The following is a 19,410-nucleotide window of genomic DNA, read 5'->3' as shown; positions in this document are numbered from 1 at the left end:
GCGATCGCCATGTGAAGATGAAGGTAGAGATCAAGGTGATGCACCTCAATGCAAACCACCAAACAAAGCTGAGAAAGACATGGATCAGATTCACCTTCATAGCCCTCAAGAGGGAAGAAGCAACCCCACCAACACCTTGATCTCAAACTTCTGGTCACCAGAACTGTGAGATAATACACTGCTGTTGTGTAAGCCACTCGAGGCATGTTCACAGCAAGTCTAGGTAACTAATGGGTTTCCCTCATGGCTCAGTGGTAAAGAATCCACCTGCCAGTGCTGGAGACAGGAGTTTGATCCCATGGTCCAGAAGATCCCCTGGAGTAGGGAATGGCAACCCACTCCAGTATTCTTGTCTGCAAAATCTCATGGACAGAGGAGCCTGGCGGGCTGCAGTCCATGAGGTTGCAAAAGATTCAGACGACTGAGGGATAGACTTTCACTCCCCCCACTCCTACCCCAGGAAATTAATACAAGGTAAAATCAGGCAGCAGCAGATTCCTCACTAAGATGGGCTGACAGGACCTGGAAACTATGTAGCCTGACACATTCTCTGCTCAAGTTTACAAGAGACGCAGGCCTCTTCCCCAAAAGGTCACCTCTGATGTATTTTTAAATCTATGGGGGAAAAAAAAGAGGCTAAGCTTTACAATAGATTTAGCCAAGGTTCCTCTGTCAAAAGAGGCTCAGATTTTAAAAACTTTTTTTTTTTGCAAGTGAGGTGGGGGGAGGGAGGCATGGGCATCTGTAAAAACTTATTATAAACAACTAATAACTTGAAAAACATACCTTGGCAGAGATGCCGATTATCGACCTTCACAAGAGCCACTCTCTCAACAGGCAACAAATTCAAACTCCTGCCTAAGCAGGATGTGTCTGGTTCCTCAAGATTCATGGGGTGTGTGCATTCTTTGGCTGAAAGCTGCCATCATTAGTAGCTGCTCCATAAAGAAATACCATTAATTTAATCTCTCATGGACTCAGCCATTTCAAACTGGATGCCTTTTTCCCCCCCTAAACAGAATGTCCACTGCTTCCCTGTTACAGTGGAAAACATAATTGGGAACAAATCTTTCATAAAATTAAGCACACACCCACAAAGTAAACTCTGAAGGCCTCGATCACGTTGGAGAGGCAGTTCTCAAGATTTGTTACAAAGATCTTTCAACCCTTTTTTCGCATCCCTCAACCTCCATTTCAACTCAAGGCACTAAAAATTGGCATTTACAAAGAAATTCCAGAAGCCTGAGCATTTTATTAGCAAAGGGAAATCCCAACCTTCTTGGCTTCATTTCTCATGATGACAGCTCATTTTTCCAAGTGGAACCACGTACTGGTTGCTGCAAATATTTAAAGAGGTAAAGAAGCTACTTTCAAACTAGTCATAAAAGAAATAAATAATGATGATTTAGAACCCTGTACTTACTTTTACAAGCATAAAAAGTCAAGTACATCCATTTTTTAGACTAGAATGAAAAATTTACAGTGTTCTTATGCAAAGACTCAGAGCCATGCTATGGGATTTCTCTTGGGCTCCTTAATGTCACTTTTGTGCAGGTCAAGGGCTATTTTTGGAAAGCGAGTCTACCCACTGTGCCTTATGACTTGCTAGCCAGCATTACCCTCTCCTCCTCTCCTAACCATCCTTCCAATCCTATGCCTCCCTGAGGCCTAGAAGCTTCAGCTCCATAAACCTCCTACCAATTTTCCCATTTCCAGCGATTCACTCCTCTCTGAAAATCTATAGCATTTATCATTCAGGTCTCCTAATTTAACAACTGGTTATATCATCCTGGATATCCTATTAATATCTATATTCTATAGGATTTGTATTTTGTCTTAGTTATTGCCTGTGTGTAGTTTTTCTCCTCCCACGTGGGTTTTTGAGTTTCTTCAAAACAATCAGCATCCCGCATGTTTCTCCAGTATCCCTTCCAGTACCTAACCCCAGTTCAAAGATGACCAAATCAAGTTAGAAACAGGAACTGGAAAATGTCACCTACATTAGGGAAACTTTCGGTAAGCTCCACGACTTTCTTTGGCCTCTCTGGGTTACCTGCAGGCTCCCTATTAAGTTTAGGGATGGAAGCCACTAGGCGAGGATGGTATCTAACCACAGCCCAAAGAAACAGGCTAGGTCCTTCCCCTAGATCATGCACAGAAACTCAGCCGCCGAAGTAAAGCATTCTGGAAAGGATGCTCAGAAGAAATCTCTGTCTGCCTGATGGTCCTAGTGCAGCACAGTGACCTTAAAGGCATCCATGGGGGCTCCTCCGGGCCACGCTTGTCCTTTCTCACTCCTGGGTTTTGCCCTCAATGGTCACAAACTCATTTGGCTGCAAGACCTCCCAGACACAGGCTGGCTGAAATGTGATCATGCCCGCGGGTCACCTGCCTTCTCTTGACAAGAGAACACCACTACGTGCTGTCCCTCTTCCTCCTCCCCGCCAGAAACACAAAGAGCCCTTTCTTTCTCCTCCTTTCAGCCTCCCACGAAGACTAGCAGGCAAATCTGATGGGTGGGTTTAGGGTTATTCTCTAAGAGAGACCACTCACTTCGGGTAAAGAAGATTACAGTTTGGCTCACTGAACTGAATGTAAACAGTTTAGAACTTGCTTTTCTTGTAACAAGTGACACATGGGGATGCATACACATATACCAAAAAATGAAAGCCTAAAGCACCCAGTGAAAAGCAAAATCCCCCCCAACCCCTCACCCCCAGTCACCAACCCACTCCCACTTCTGTGTCCCTCCCAAGAAATAGCAACTTAGTTACCAGGTTATTTTGCCCTCAAGACCACATAGGCTTTTCTGCCTACTTCTCATTGTGTTTGCTTTTTTTATAAACCATAATTATTGACTCATTCTTTACTTTCAATTAGCAATTTCTACATAATAATTTTTTTTTTTTAACTTTCCTGATAGCTCAGTTAAAGAATCGGCCTCCAATGCAGGAGACCTGAGTTTGATTCCTGGGTCAGGAAGATCCACTGGAAAAGGGATAGGCTACCCACTCCAGAATTCTTGGGCTTCCCTGGTGGCTCAGCTGGTAAAAAATCCACCTGCAATGTGGGAGACCTGGGTTCGATCCCTGAGTTGGGAAGATCCCCTGGAGAAGGGAAAGGCAACCCACTCCAGTATTCTGGCCTGGAGAATTCCATGGTCTGCATAGTCCATGGGGTCACAAAGAGTTGGACACAACTGAGCGACTTTCACTTTTTTTTTTTTTGCCTTTTAAAATGCTTTTACATGACAATTTACATTTCATCTCCAATTACTTTTCAAAGGAAGGTCATCAGTAGTGAATTTCCCTCTTTATTTTTTCAATAATAATTTTCAATTTTAAAAATATTCAGAATCAGTAAAAGATTTCACATATGAAATAAAGTTTGCACCAACAAAAATATCACTTTGCAGTCTGTCCTGTTAGACTATTTTAAATTTTAGACACAAGTAAAAATTCCCAGTGGTTACACAGAGAATAAGAGAGAACAAGCTGCTTCTTTCGTGTTAAAATCACACTGATATCATTTTCATCTAAAATCTACTGCTTAAAGGGAGAAATACATGTTGTAAGAGAGAGAAGGCCCTCACTGCCCAGGTTTGTGCTCTGAAGACGACTTACAAAGACCAAGCAAGAGGTAGTAACCTTCCCAAGTAAAGCTTGTGGTGAGTCTGAACCTGTCTGCCAACCATATAGCTGAAGTCCTCTCAACTCCAGCATGGATGTCTGTGATTAAGAAAGAGGTAGGAAGATATACCAAGCACCTCCAGAATGCCAGGCCTAAAATGTGTGCCTTACAGACATTAGAACACCTAACCTTCACAACTTCATGAGGTAATACGATCTTCAGTTTTCAGGTGAGGAGCCTGGGGGTTCAGGAAAGGGAACAGACTTGCCCAAGGCCATACACCTAGGTCTGAAGTCGCTTTCCCAACCTACTGCCTGGATTGCTGTTTCATAAAATCAGACCTGCATCCACATTTCCTCTTTTGCAAAACCTGGGGTCTGGAATCAGGCTACTTGGGCACAAACACTGACAACTCTGAGCTAGAAGAACTCAGGCCCAGGCAAGGGACTGGGGCTCCTTGGGTCTCAGTTTCTTCATCTGGAAAATGAGCCTGCCAATAATACTTACCACATAAGGGTTGCAGCAAGATTAAAGAAAGTTCACATAATGAGCTTGCTACAGCACCTGACATAAAGTAAATATTTCATAATGGTGAGCTCTCACTATCCAATGGCTCATTAACAAGCTGGGCTTTGAAACGTTTTTCTTTTCTGCTTTTATTCCTTCCATCTTGCAGTGGAGGGATGACGCTTTGGGAAGCAATTTGGGGTGAAATTGGGGAGCCATCTGATACCATCTGGCCCCATAATACCAATTTCTTTTGCTCTCCTTTCCCAAGCTTGCTCTTCTAACATTTCTTCCCTTTGCACTAACTGCCAAAATCATAGCTTTTCAACTGCCAAATTCCAGAAGCTTTTAATAGTGTTATTACTGTGACTTTTTTCCCCTAAATCATGGAAATATTTCAGTTTTTATTTAAAAAACTAGATTCCAGCAATACCCTCCCTACAGCCACCAGTTTATAAATCGAAAGTGTATGCTCCTATTATTTCCCCCCTGCCCCTGTTCATATATCATAGAAGTCTAGATTGATTAAATTTTGCTAAAACAATTTCAGCTTGTACAAATGGAAGCTGCCCAATGGAATGGAAAAGGTATTTGTGAACCTGGTCACACAAGTTACAAACCTGAATCGGCCTGGCTGGGCAACATTTTCCATTTAACTGCCTTTTCCTTATTAACTGAAAGTCCAATGAGATCTAGAGGCTGAAGCATCCCTTGGCCAACAAATGAGAAGACTGAAGGGAGTTTTCTCAGGGGAGGGGCAGGGCAAGAGGTCAAGGAAGTCAGATCACCAAGGCTGTCACTCCAGCCAAAGGTTACCTGGACAGCTTTAGCCAAGTCACTTTCTCTGAGTCTTAGGTAACTTACCTGAAGAACGAGGAAGCAAAGTCCACTTTTTCCCAAAAAACCTTTCTCCTTAGAGCTCAAACTTCCTTTCGGCATAACAAGATTCTGCAATCATTCCACAAGCACCTCCTCCAGTCTGGGGCTTATCAGGGCAATAAGTTACATGTCATGATGTAGCCTCAGGAGATGAGCTTCAGCCAAGAGGAGGTATGTGTGTTCGTGTGTGTATGTGCGTGTGTGACATGTTAGCCGTAAGACACGGTCTCCACTCATTGCAAAAATGTGGTTGTGCCAAGCTGTCATATAATTCACAGCAAAGCAATAAAATCCAGGTTTACTTTTAATTACCCAATGTTAAATGACAGCCAAGCAAGCCCATTAGGAGGGTGACATCGCTGAGCTTCCATCAAACATCCTTCCATGTATTTCTCCCCTTCAACAACTCTGCTCCAAGTATCTGCAGCAGCTAGTACAAGACTGGAGCCTCAGCAGAGTTTATGAGCTGACCTTCTGTTATAATAGCATCACATATAATCCCACTGCTATGTTCTTTTTCTCCATTTTCTCCTCTGGGAGACTTTGTCTCATAATTCAGGCATCATCACTGGTTCAGTTCAGTTCAGTCACTCAGTCGTGTCCAACTCTTTGTGACCCCATAAACTGAAGCACACCAGGCCTCCCTGTCCATCACCAATTCCCAGAGTTCACTCAAACTCACGTCCATCGAGTCGGTGATGCCATCCAGCCATCTCATCCTCTGTCGTCCCCTTCTTCTCCTGCCCCCAATCCCTCCCAGCATCAGAGTCTTTTCCAATGAGTCAACTGTTTGCATGAGGTGGCCAAAGGACTGGAGTTTCAGCTTTAGCATCACTGGTTACTCCAATCCAAAGGCTTGTATGATGAATAATAAATAAGGAAGAACCCCAGGAATTAAGAGGGAATAAAGGTGTAGGCGGCAATAGATATTGCTGTTTTACCACTAAAGCCTTAACAGAATTTAAGTTTCCTAAACACCCAAGATGAACCACGTTAACACATAATTCCTTAACCACTCTCTAAAAATGACATTCTGAGTCAGATTTGGGGGGATTTAGAAATGCTGAGGTATTTTACTCTTTTTGTTAAGATGTTAATTTGACTGTTCCTTTCTCTACAAGGCACAGACATCAGAAGTAAAAAAAAAAAAAGTGCTTTTTAGAAGCTATATACACAAACAGCAAGAACACGTCATTCACAAAAGCCAGGCTGAGCTGGGCCCCAGAGCACTTCTGACTTCTGTAGTTGATTAACCCAGCATCTCATCAAGGTCCAAGGGAGGGTGTTTCTGCAGCCAGACGTGAGTCACAAGTACTTACATCACTCTTCCTGAACTTGGCTTTCAAGCTCTTCATGTTTAGTCCATTCAACCTTCCACAGCTCTAGAGGAGACCTTCAGCACCTAGCCAGGAGGAGAAAAAAAGAAATTAAGTATCAAGGTTTCCTGGCTCAGAGGGTAAAGAATCCGCCTATAATACAGGGGACCCAGGTTCGATCCCTCAGTTGGGAAGATCCCATGGAGAAGGGAATGGCAACTCACTCCAGTATTCTTGCCTGGAGAATCCCATGGACAGAGGAGCCTGGTGAGCTACAGTCCATGGGGTCACAAAGAATCAGACATGACTGAGCAACACACTCACACACACACGCACACACTTTAAGGTTTCCAAACAAACACTACAGTGGCTCCTTCCCAACTGGACTAGGACTTTGGGCCATGGGTAATCGTCTGGGTTTGAGTTAGGAAGGTGGTCAGGGTTCAGGGCTGGGAAGTGGTACAGAATGTCATGTTCTTCCCATTTGTGACACTCCTTTGAAGCATCCAACATTTTCAAGTTAACTGAAACTTTTCATTTTCTTCCAACTCCTCATTCAAAGTAGAACAAGCTTAAGTAAAGGCTGGCCTGTCACTGCACAAAATTCGGTGCCTAACTCCCTCCTCTCCATCCCCTTCACGGTACAGTTACAGCCTCCACCTCCTCTGAAAGGGACACAGGAGTGAAGCATACTGAAGCGCAGCTCATATTCCAGATGCCATTCATTCCCTATTTATTTTTCTCAGTGTGTTTTTTTCCCCCTCATAGATGCAAAGGGCAATGAGGGAAAAATGCAAAAAAAAACAAAACCTCCCTCATCAAATACCTCATTCCTCAGGAAGCCACTCAAAACAGTGAAAGACTCTCCCCAGGTCCTCGTGGGACCCAGTGATTCCAATCCGGAGCTCGAAAAGTCTTAAGAAACCACCTCATTTAGGAGGGATCTGTGGTGCCTTTAGAAAATGAAGGTAAATTTTTGGAATGACAGTATATCTGTACTTTTTTTTTTTTTTTTTAAGTTTATTTGGCTGTGGTGAGTCTTAGGTGCATCCTACAGGATCCAGTTCCCCGACTAGGGGATCGAACCCAGGCCCCCTGCATTGGGATTGTGAAGTCTTCATGACCGGACCACCAGAGAAGTCCCTGTACTTTTTTCTGGGAAGAAAGTTCCTATTTTCATCAGATTGTGCAAAGGCATCGTCACCCTTCAAAAGGTAAGACTATGGATATAGTCAGAGCCCCTCATTTTCCAGAGGGAGAGATGGAACCTCAAAGTAAAGAAACCTGTCTGCATTCCCCACACCTCTGTATGATAAAATTCAGAACCAAAGTCTGACTGATGAGTGAATGCCTTTTCCACTGCCCTACAGCTTTAAAACTAAAACCTGAACGTAAACTCCTGGGCTAAAACATGGCATGAACTTGATCTCTTCCATCCTGAAACCTGGAAAGTGTATGTTTAGGTAAAAAATGACAGAAAAATCTATGTGCAAGTTCTCAGCACGTGGAAAGCACTCAACTGACAAAGCCTCAGCTGACAAAGTGAGAACAGGGGAACATTAACAGGCCCGCCTATTTGAGGACTAAGGAATGGTGGTCAGATGTTGACTAGGTTGATCATTACCTTTCAAAAGCCTTTCAAGGTCATCATGTTCATCCACCATCTTTATTCTGGACTAAACTGATCTGAGGAAACAGATGGCATGGTGGGGGCGGGGTAGGAAATGCAGGCAACTGAATGGCTGGACCCATTCCTCTTGAGGTCTTTGTTGCCACCTCCAGAAGTGGTCCAGTGGCTCCCTGGCTTCTAATTTGTTAATTTTTGACTTTCATTATTGCTGCTGCCCTTAAGCAAGGCCCTTTGGACCGGTCACAAAGCACCTCAATGACATTAATCTGGAGGCCACACCAGTCCTGTGGCCTCCCTGTGGTCCCTTTCAATCTTCCCAGCCTCAGCAGGAGTGACAGAATGTCTGTTGCCTTGGAAACCGCACACACGGTAATTACACCTTGTTAATTGCCATGTACTTAAAACCACAGAGAAGGCTGGGCTGATACCTGAATGGCAAAGTGTAAACTCTGAGGACAGTGCTTCTGGAAGGTGGCCCCCCAACTTAACCTGAATCAGAAGAATCTGGGGACAGTTTGCTGAATGCAAAATTCCCTGGAAATTGAATCTCAAGGGCAGAGCCTAGGCGTCTGCTTGGTTGACTCTGGCATACAAGTTTGAGAAGTTAGAAATGAGGTATGTGGAACTGGAAATATCCTTATCAAAGCTGTGCTGGTTTATGAAACAGCCCTTCATCATGTCAGAGCAACCATCTTTTGATGAATCCAAGTAGAAAACCATGATAAGCAGAAGTTCCCAACCGGACACCGGTTCATGGTTCTCCACCAAATGCAGCTAGAAGATGGAAATTGCCCTTGAAGTTCAATTCCTTCCACCCTCCGGATAAAGTGCTATTAACCAAGAAAACAGGACAAAGCCATGCACCAGGAAAAGAAGCAAAGAGAAACCCAGCCTTGGATAACCCACAAACTGTGTTACCCACCAAGGTGGAACCACCCAAAGCATTCTTTCAGGCAAGAACACAATGTCTCAGGCAAAGCTGGATCAGGTTTTTGTTTGAGGTCGTGGGGCACATAGGGCCGGAGGTGGGGGAGCGTGTTTCATGGGTGTGGGCGCTAGCGGCTTGCTGTATTTGTCTTTGTCTCCCCCTCACCCCTCAGAATGGCAGTGAGAAGTATGCAAAGGCTCATTTAAAGAGGATTAAATAAATAAAGCAAGTAATTCCAAAAACTTCCAGGGGGGAGGTATTAGCTGTGAAAATGAATGTTTTCCTGGAAGCTTTGGGTGTTTGAGAGCTGGGTGGTCCAAGGGTATAACTCTGGGATGACAGAGATGGGGGTCAAGGGTAAAAAGGTGTGGAAACCCACAAAATAGTAACTAGAAACAAGAACTGTAGCTGGGGATAATTAAAGTTAGTAACAAATCACTGCTTTCCAGGAAGTGGTAACAGGGCTTTACTCCAGGACCCAATCCTGGAAGCCAGGACTTGTGGCAAGTCACCTGGGCCCCCTTTGCCTCAGTTAGCCCCCTCTTCCCCAAGAGGACCCAAGAGTCAATCATGACTTGCCTTCCCTGGGTCAGCTGGAATCTTTCTGCTCCAATTCCCAGATTCAAACTTCCAAAGCCCAGACTGGATAAAATGACATCTATCAACTTAGTGAAGCCACACTAAGAGCAGTCCTTGGAAAAGTAACTAGGTGCTTAGGTCAAAAGAGCTGTGATAAAGCTGAATTAGCTGCATGGGAATCTAATTTGGATGGTTCAGAAAGAGAAGGGCATGTTTCACATATACAGGAAAAGGTATTTGAATTAAATCCTCTCATTTCAAGCAGAAAAAAAAGCCTGTCTACCCACTGGGCAGAAATGTTGGTCAGTTTACTCCATGCTCAACCCAAAATAAATCACCAAGCATTGCTTCGTTGCCAGTTACCATGTGATGTCACTCCATCAGTAAGGATGGAATAGGGCAGGGAGGCACAGACTATTGCCCTCTCATCTGAAAGACTAGACAGGGTTTGTTAATCCATTTTCCCTTTAAAAATAATGTAACTCTCAACCAAAGCTTAACATGAACTACCCTTATCAAATAGAATTTCTAGCCTGAATCAAAAAGCCTTGATGTTAGCCTATAGAGCTATACTGTGAACTAATAAGTTAACTTCTTTGAATATTAAAAATGACATAACAGATATAGAATTTTCCTTTTGGGGTGATGAAAATGTTCTACATTTATTGCTATGATGGCTGTACAACCTGTGAACACACCAAAAACCAATCGACTGTACCATTCAAATGGGTAAATTGAATAGGATGTGACTTATCTCAACAAAGATGTTAATTCTTTAGCTGTTTTTTTTTTTTAGTAGTTTAATAATCTTTATTACCTTCAATCTGTAGAGCTAGGAAAATTTCAGGTTGAGAACCTCTGGACTGGCTGAAAATGAACTTTGAAGGAACAAAGGTTAATTAAGCAATGGCCTTAGCGCTAAAAGGTTCCTTGCTCCTAAATTCTCTTTAGCTATTTCTTGACCACAAGCCATCTCCAACTGAAATGTAACCATGAGGAAAAGAGCGGAAAAAAGTTCCTCTCTTCTATTGCCAAACCACTCCTCCCACTCACCCGCACTTCCACCCCTACATGTGACCCAAAGGTTATTTCATAAGACAATGCTGACAATTATGTCAGCACGTAAGGGCCCCCTTGGAGCCCCAGCCAGGTATTTGGATTCTGTAATCAGAAGTGAGGCTCAGAATTGGGTTTTTTTCTTTGTTTTTTGGTCATGGTCCACAGCATGTAGGATCTTAGTTCCCTGACCAGGGATTGAACTCACACCTCCTGCACTGGAAGTGCAGAGTGTTAACCACTGGACTGCAAAGGAAGTCTCTGGTAATTTTGTTTAACTCACCAGGTGACTTGGATGCTCAATGAGATTGGGAACCACTGTTCTATACCTATCATACCACCTAATCATACTTACAATTGACACTTTCATTAAAAACAATTTATATCTGCATAAGTAGATATTATAGATCATTATTTCTGAACATTGATGGAATCTTTCAAAATATTGTGGGTGGATGAGAGGGGAACATTCTACATTAAAAGGTAAGAGAGAAATTAGCTGGTTACCATGGCCACTAAGAAACAATAACTCACAGAGGCAAATGGCAGCTATACACACATGTACCTTTTCCTGAATCACAGGGATGTATTTAGCATCCAAGATGCCATACCCTAGGATTCAAGGGCAGTGGTTTAAAATAGTTCCCTCTGAGTCACCGTAGCACCAGAGGACCTGAGTGAATAACAATGTCCTTGCTCTCACTAATCCCTCCGTCATGGAATGTGAGATACTTCCTCGGAATCTTCAGCAACACCAGAACACTAAATGTGCACCCCCAGACAGGCTTCAAGAATTTTTCTTCCAAGTGAAAAGTACATGAGACTTAAAATCCAAAGCACTGGAGACGACACTGAACAAATGCAAGACACTGAAATCAAAACACTTCTCTCTTGCTCAGCATCCACCTCTTCTCCCTGAGTACCTGCTTCTACAATCACCTCTCTCCAGCAAATGGAATTGTAACCCAAAGCTGTATAAACATTCAAGGCGGCAAAACAAATACATGCTATAAAAGGTCTCCCCGGATAAAGAAGTCCCTGAGGAGAGAGCCTGTCCTGCCATCTAAACTGCCCCTGGGGGCAGAAGCTGCTTTAAGACTCTGCCTCCTGGATGGAAATCTCTGAGGGCTAGGAAAAATCTGAGACGTCTTCACCACAGAGGTAGGGGTCTGGGTGTCTCTAAAAGGGAACTCAGATCTGGGCAAGCTGACGAGAAGAGGGCTCCTCGTCGGGCCTTGCTGACAAGACGGGGCACAGCCATCCCAGGTGAAGGTCAAACCCCGTCCAAACTCTGCCAGTCGTCCTTGAAGCTTCTCTCAGGAGGCTGAGCGGGCATGGTGGGAACTGATGCAAACTTCTCTCTGAAGAAAGACTCTCCCCCAGTCTCCATTCCCTGACTCTTTTAGACCCTGGATGTAAGCAAGGGGTTCAAGAGTCCATATTACCAGTTTTTCTGGCAAATTTGAAAATGTACATCTCAGGCTATTTACATTGGAATGAAGGATTTTCAGGGTAGAGTTTTCACTTTGCTTATTACCTACCTGGGTGCTAGCCATCGGAGAAGGCAATGGCAACCCACTCCAGTCCTCTTGCCTGGAAAATCCCATGGACAAAGGAGCCTGGTGGGCTACAGTCCGTGGGGTCACAAAGAGTCGGACACGACTGAGCGACTTCACTTTCCCTTTTCACTTCCATGCATTGGAGAAGGAAATGGCACCCCACTCCAGTGTTTTTGCCTGGAGAATCCCAGGGACGGGGGAGCCTGGTGGGCTGTCGTCTATGGGGTCGCACAGAGTCAGACACGACTGAAGTGACTTAGCAGCAGCAGCAGCAGCCATTGGTATAAAAATCAGTAAATGTTTCCTGAAGGAATGTGTAGGAAAGAGATACAGGTTAGGTGCCTGGGTAGACGGTAAGGTAAGGTGAAGTCGCTCAGTCGTGTCCGACTCTTTGTGACCCCATGGACTGTAACCTACTAGGCTCCTCCATCCGTGGGATTCTCTAGGCAAGAATACTGGAGTGGACTGCCATTTCCTTCTCCAGGAGATCTTCCCGACCCAGGGATCGAACCCGGGTCTCCCGCATTGGAGGCGGACAGACACTTTAACCTCTGAGCCACCAGGGAAGCCTCATCTTTGACCTCAGCAAGGCTTTTTATGGTCCTAAATGGACTGGGTTAGCTGCAATGGGATTAAGTAAATGCCATGATCAGTTTTCACATGTACATATGAAAGCACTAAGTTTTAAAAAACCCCAAACCACCATCTCATTTGGCCTATGAATCTTATCAGGTTGCTCCTCTTTGTTCCCTCTGCCTCCCTCTCCTCTCTAAGCTGTGCACCTCTTGCAGCATCTCCCCAATCACATGCTGAGCTCAGCCAAGGGAGCTGACCATTTGAATAATGGAATGTAAGAGTCAACAGAGAGCAAGGACCAGCTGCTAAAACCCCAGGGGGCAAGTGCTTAGGACAGAGATTTTATCAGCCTGATGCAAAGCAGGCCAAAGGCTCCTCCAGATCTGCATGCCTGATCTATTATTTTTGCATGAGATTCTACCACTTCCAGGTAGGGAACTTCTCAACAAGGAAAAAGTACATCCTAGCTGCTGCTGCTAAGTCGCTTCAGTCGTGTCTGACTCTGCGACCCCATCGATGGCAGCCCACCAGGATCCCCCGTCCCTGGGATTCTCCAGGCAAGAACACTGGAGTGGGTTGCCATTTCCTTCTCCAATGCAGGAAAGTGAAAGTGAAGTCGCTCAGTCCTGTCCAACTCTTAGCAACCCCCTAGACTGCAGCCTACCAGGCTCCTCCGCCCCTGGGATTTTCCAGGCAAGAGTACTGGAGTGGGGTGCCATTGCCTTCTCCAACATCCTAGCTGCACCTGATGCTAAAGCTGAAGCTCTAATACTGTGCCCACCTGATGCGAAGAACTGACTCATTGTAAAAGACCCTGACACAGGGAAAGGTTGAAGGCAGGAGGAGACAGGGACAACAGAGGATGAGATGGTCGGATGGCATCGCCGACTCTGTGGACATGAGTTTGGGCAAGCTCCAGGAGACGCTGAAGGACAGGAAAGCCTGGCGAGCTGCAGTCCCTGGGGTCACAAAGAGTCGGACATGACTAAGTGACTAAACTGAAGTGAGCAACGCCCAAATGTTCATCTCTGACCTCAGAAGGGCTTTCTCCATGGTCCACACTCAGCGGAAGTTCACTGAGGCTGAGAGAAAGGATGGGTGAACAAGCGTTCACGCTAAGTCGCTTCAGTCCTGTCCGAGTCTGTGTGACCCTATGGACTGTAGCCTGCCAGGCTCCTGTGTCCATGGGATTTCCCAGGCAAGAACACTGCAGTGGGTTGCCATGCCCTCCCCTCCAGGGGATCTTCCTGACCCAGGGATCGAACCCCAGGGTCTCCCCTACGTTGGCAGGCAGGTTCTTTACCACTCAGTGCCACCTGAACAAGCACTGGGTATCAAACTGGAAGCACAAAGATACAACATTTCATTGTGGCCAGTCCAAGATGCACAATTTCAAAGGATTTAGCTAAAAACTAGTAACAGGACTCTTGAACCCTCACTCACATCCAGGGTTTAAATGGGTTAGAGCACATGGAGACTGGGGGAGGTTCTTTCTCCACTCCAGTACTCTTGCCTGGAGACTCCCAGGGGCGGGGGAGCCTGGTGGGCTGCAGTCTATGGGGTTGCACAGAGTCGGACACGACTGAAGCGACTTAGCGGCAACCGCAGCTTTCCTGGGAAGGAATAATGCAATGATTCCCACCAGGCCTACTCAATGAGAAAGGCCCACAGGACTACTTAGAGACTGGACAGGGGTCTGATCCTCGCCTGAAAAATCTACAAGTTTGGAGAGAAACTGGCCTAAGTTCTAAGGGTGGGAATGAAGGCATGGTAGCTGCTGGGCTGTGATCAGCCTGATGCTGAAGTTTATCTGTGCACAGATGTCTGTCTCCTGTAAACCAGACATAGGCAATTCACGGAAGAGTAGTAAACTGTCTTGGATTCTGTCTAACAGAGTGGATTACAGGGTGAAGAGGGCAGAGAGAGGCTGAGTCCCAGACAGAAAAGCAACAAAGCAGAACCTGCAACACAGGAATCAGAGGGGTCCCTAGTGATGGTCCAGGAGTGGAACCAGGAAGAGAGAGGGACCTTCCAAGGCCTCCTCTGCTGGTTTGCTAGGACTGTGTAACTAAGTGTCACATCTGGTGGCTTATACAACAGAAATCTGTATCCTCACCGTTCTGGGCACTAGAAGTCCAAGACGGCAGTAACAGCAAAGCCAATTCTGATTTATTCTGAGGCCTCTTGGACTGCAAGGAGATCAAACCAGTCCATCCTAAAGGAAATCAGTCCTGAATATTCACTGGATGGACTGATGCTGAAGCTGAAACTCCAATACTTTGTCCACGTGATGTGAAGTGCTGGATCATTGGAAAAGACCCTGATGCTGGAAAGATTGAAGGCAGGAGGAGAAGGGGACAACAGAGGATGAGATGGTTGGATGGCATCACCAATTCAATGGACGTGAGTTTGAGTAAGCTCCGGGAGTTGGTGATGGACAGGGAAGTCTAGCGTGCTGCAGTCCATGGAGTTGCAAAGACCTCTCATCCCCCCACTCCTGTCTCCAGTTTGCTTTACAACCCTGGAGGGGACACAAACCATGACAGTCAGATAAAGGGAGTAGAGTAACAGGAGAAAATGGAGAAAGAGAAAAAGAAAGATATTTTCTTTTAAATCGAATTTGAAATTTTTATTTTTATTTTAAATCAGGCATTCCAAGTTCTAAATTAAGAGTATTTAGCAACTGAAATTGACTGTAGAATTTTTTTTAATCTAATCAGAAAAGTGATAGATTTCACCCAGAGGCATGAGATAGACTAACCTCCCTGAATAAATTTTAAAGAGTCAGTGGGACACAAAACAAAGCTGCTTTTTGATCAGATTTTAGGTGTCTTATTTATTCCACAGACCAGATATATATAAATAAATGAATCAATGACTCAACAAACATGCAAACTTTACTAAGCATTAATTATGGGCTGAGTGCTTTCATATATTCACTAAGGTACAGGTGAGATAAAAGATTGCCCAGATGATAAAGAGGGAAAGGTAAGAGGGAGAAAAAAAGACATAGGCAGTAGTTTCATTTTGGCGATGAATCCTGTAATATCTCACTCCCTCCCCCAAAAAATGACCACACTCTTTTAAAACCATAAACGCCATCCAGATAATGTACCATAATGATCATGAAGGGAAATTCTTAAGAACATTAATCTCCCTCCCTATATTCACAACTTGCCTTTATCAGGGGATGACATTTCTTTTGAGAAACAAATACATCATTCTTCTTTAAAAATAAAACCTGCCATCAATGAGGACTGATCTTAGTCCATGAATCAGTGAGAGCCACCAGCACTGATATAAATAAAACTGGTCGGGGCTCTGGTAACATTACTATCTGGGCTGTCAAATCTGCTGCTCACATGCTCCAATAAACCTACCAAAGAAAAGCCCCAAGGTTACCTCATGCCCTAAATCCATCCAGTTTAAAAAGCATGGGCTTAATCAAAACAAGCTACCTCTGGAATACAAAAACCACTCCAGGACTAAGAAACACCATGGGATTATCCCTCCTTTTGAGGTTATTTTTAAGCTGATCTCTAAAATGCCCTGTTTCCAGGGTGTATTTCCAAATCTTTGATGTTGGTGTCAACAGCTCTATCAAGACATAACACTGTGTTCATCTCAAGCAAAAAAGCTGCCCTGCACACATCTAGTAATCAAACCCAAACAGCAAGGGGTATGTGCTAAGTGCCTTACCATCTCCATCTCAAGTCCATTTCTTGGCTTTCCCCACCTTAAAATCCATAAGAATGATTCAAGTTTAAAAAGGCAGGGCCACTCCTCAAATGTTGCTGGTGAATATATAAAACGTGGAAAGCACAAAGTCACTGTGGCAAGTACTTTGGCAGCTTAAGTTAAATATGCATTTTCCATTCAACCTGGCAATTACACAATGTGTCTTCTTGCCAAAAAAAAATGAAAACATGTGTCCACAGAGATGTGCACATGAATGTTTAGGGCAGCAGTATTCATAATTGTGAAAAAGTGGAAACTGAAACATCCACCAAGTAAGGTAAACAAAACATGACATTTCCATACAGGGGAAGGCGGACTCTCCTGGACCAAAAAGGAACCAAGGGTTGATACATGCAGTGCGAAACCATTGCACCAAGTGAAGGTCAGACACAGAGACCACACTGTAAGATTTCATCTGTAGGACATGTCTGGAACCGGCAAATTTATAGACAGGAAGTAGATTAGCAGTCGCCTAGGGCTGGGGATGATAAGGAGGAATTGCAAATGAGCATGAGGGCTCTTTTGGGATAGTGAGAGAGATGTTTTAAAACTCAATTGTGGTGATGATTCCACAGCTCTGTAAATTTATTAAAAATTGAGCAGTACTGTATACTAAAAATGGTAAATTTTGTGGAATATAAATCATACCTCGATAAAGCTGTTTTTAACAAGATGAAATACAAAAAGTGAAATGCTAAGTTGCTAGGTAGTGAAAAACAGCTTTAGAGTGCGAAAGGGTAGCTCCCTGGATGGTTATACCAGATTCCCTTGGTTTTCCTCTAGAAAGATTTAATGGTCAAATGTTGGCTTACTGTGACATCATCAGTTCTTCGACTTGGCTTTAAAACAGGGTAAACTCAGACTCTCCACAATCTTGGATGCAGGAAGTGTCATTTACGATGGTCACAACGGTTCTAATGAGTCAGTCATCCAGTGCCTCAAATACTTTTTGAGGATAAGGGATAAATAAGTTAACAACATGGATACTTGTGAATTCTGATGCCCTAGAAGCAGGAGTGGAACAGCAGATGGAGAGCGCAAAAATCATTTCTGGCTGTCCCAGCTACCATGTTGGGATGTCATTCGAACACCACATACTCAAATCGTTTATTCTCATCTCCAGCCCTGGTCACTTGAAGGCACGTCTCTGCGTTTTCTCTAACCTAACACATTACCTTGCGGCACGCTGTCTGCCCCATGACTCTCAGTGCCCAGCCTTCTTCTGATAACTGCATTTCTTTCTAGAAAGCTGTCCTCCTATTCCCTTCCCCCCGCCCCCCGACTCCAACTTGGTTATAGCCTGACCTTAGCTGTTCCCAAGAGATGGAAACGTGTCCTTAGGAAGGCTATCAGAGACCCTCCCTGGGATTCTGGGTTGGGGGAGAGGAAAGGGACAGGGAAGGGGTGAGTACAAGAAGAAGGAAGAGAAGGGAGTAGAACAGGGAAGAAAAAGGGAAGATTAAAGCCTTCCTCTCTGGTGGAGAACTAGGAAAATGTGAGCCTGGCAGCTGTCCAAGACACTCCTAAGCCAGAGCAGAGAGCTGGTTTGAGGGAGGGAACCAGAGAGGCCCTGACACCCTTTTAGCACAGAATTTGGCATCCCATGAGCCAAGCTGCCCCCCGACTCCTCACCCCAACCTACGTGCGTGCAAAGTCACTTCAGTCGTGTCTGACTCATTGCAACTCCATGGACTGCAGCCTGCCAAGCTCCTCTGTCCATGGGATTCTCTAGGCAAGAATACTGGAGTGGGTTGCCATGCCCTCCTCCAGGGGATCTTCCCGACCCAGGGATCAAACCCATGTCTCTTGTGTCTCCTGCATTGGCAGGTGGGTTCTTTACCACCAGTGCCACCAGGGAAGCCCTCCCTCCTATCCTAAGCTAGTTCAAGGTGAGTTTCTGTGACTTGCAATCAATGAATACTGACAAATCCTCTGGTGCTTTCTCACATAGTCAATCTCGCTCAGGCTGTCAACTTAGATACCACAGTAAAAGAGGAGCCTAGAACCTTGGCAGCACCGCTGTAGTTTGTATGTGTGTCTGTTCAGCTCATTTGGAAGCCTGAAGCTAAATTCACTGTAAGAACCTACAGAACTGAAATACACAGTCTCCAGAGTCTAAGTGGTTGAATAGAGTGGGGGGACCTACAAGGTCCCCTCTGACCCATAGGTTAGGGAGGGCCTATTTATCATCCATTTGTTTGGCTATTAGCTGCTCCCTGATCTGCCAGCATACCCTCACCCATCCCCACCTCCAAGCATTCCATTCTTTCTTCACCACAGAAGACACGGCCAGCAAGCCCCACCTTCTGGGTTATTTCCACTCTGAAAATATGACCGGCTCTTTCACTCTCCTACAGGAACCTGCCAACAAGGAAAACAATCACGAGTAACTGGAAATGAATAGAATTAGACTGTTAAAAACCCTCACGAAATGAAAAACCATTGTAACAGCTGGGTCCTGAAGGACCCTGTGATGTGGCTCTGGAGGAAGATAGAGACTTCTGGGTGGGTGGGGCAAGGAGATAGGGGCAGACAGTGGGGAAGCCGCCTGGAGGAGGGGGTGGAACGGTGGGGTTCAGCTGGATCAGGAGACCTCAAGCACCAAGGATAATTCTCAGAAAAGTTCATCCTTGAATACCACTGAAGATATGATAAGAAAGCAGGCTTTCACTCAGCCTAATTGAGTCTAAACAAGACAACTGGAAGAGAAGCCCAACAGTGGCTCAGTCACCAAGCATCAACCCCTAGGGGTTAGGCTGGCCTGGATTTGCCACACTGCTGTCCTGGCAGCACAAATGGGAAAGCCTTCCAGATCCTTTCTACTAGAAGCCCCAGGCCACTCCAAGCCCATGTTCTGTCGGGGGGCCTAGGACCACCTGCACAGTGAACACAGACTCTGTTGACTGAACCCTGGACCTTCTTTCCATTTTCAACCATTTTCTGTACTGAGGGATAGAATAAAACAGCATTAACATAAAGGATGGGGAATACTTCTGTCACATGCAACAAAGA

At 44.9% G+C, this 19,410-nt stretch overlaps 1 protein-coding gene across 7 annotated transcripts in view; it reads right to left on the bottom strand.

Moving 5' to 3' along the window:
* The window catches only part of RAI14 (retinoic acid induced 14), a 162,919-nt gene that overhangs the window by 128,510 nt on the left and 14,999 nt on the right, over positions 1–19,410 (bottom strand). For 6 of the 7 annotated variants that reach the window (XM_040262299.1, XM_040262302.1, XM_040262303.1 and 3 more), the window contains exon 2: positions 6,336–6,418. In XM_040262299.1, the coding sequence (XP_040118233.1) occupies positions 6,336–6,371 (36 nt within the window). In that variant the 5' untranslated portion in view covers positions 6,372–6,418. Of the gene's footprint in view, positions 1–6,335; positions 6,419–10,286; positions 10,728–19,410 lie in introns of those variants that run through there. The other variant, XM_040262301.1, reaches the window with a different exon arrangement.

This window comes from Oryx dammah, unplaced genomic scaffold, assembly GCF_014754425.2.
Source record: "Oryx dammah isolate SB20612 unplaced genomic scaffold, SCBI_Odam_1.1 HiC_scaffold_20, whole genome shotgun sequence".
Taxonomy (NCBI): domain Eukaryota; kingdom Metazoa; phylum Chordata; class Mammalia; order Artiodactyla; family Bovidae; genus Oryx; species Oryx dammah.
The sequence above is the reverse complement of the archived record's forward strand: the minus strand, read 5'-3'. Positions and strand labels throughout refer to the sequence as shown.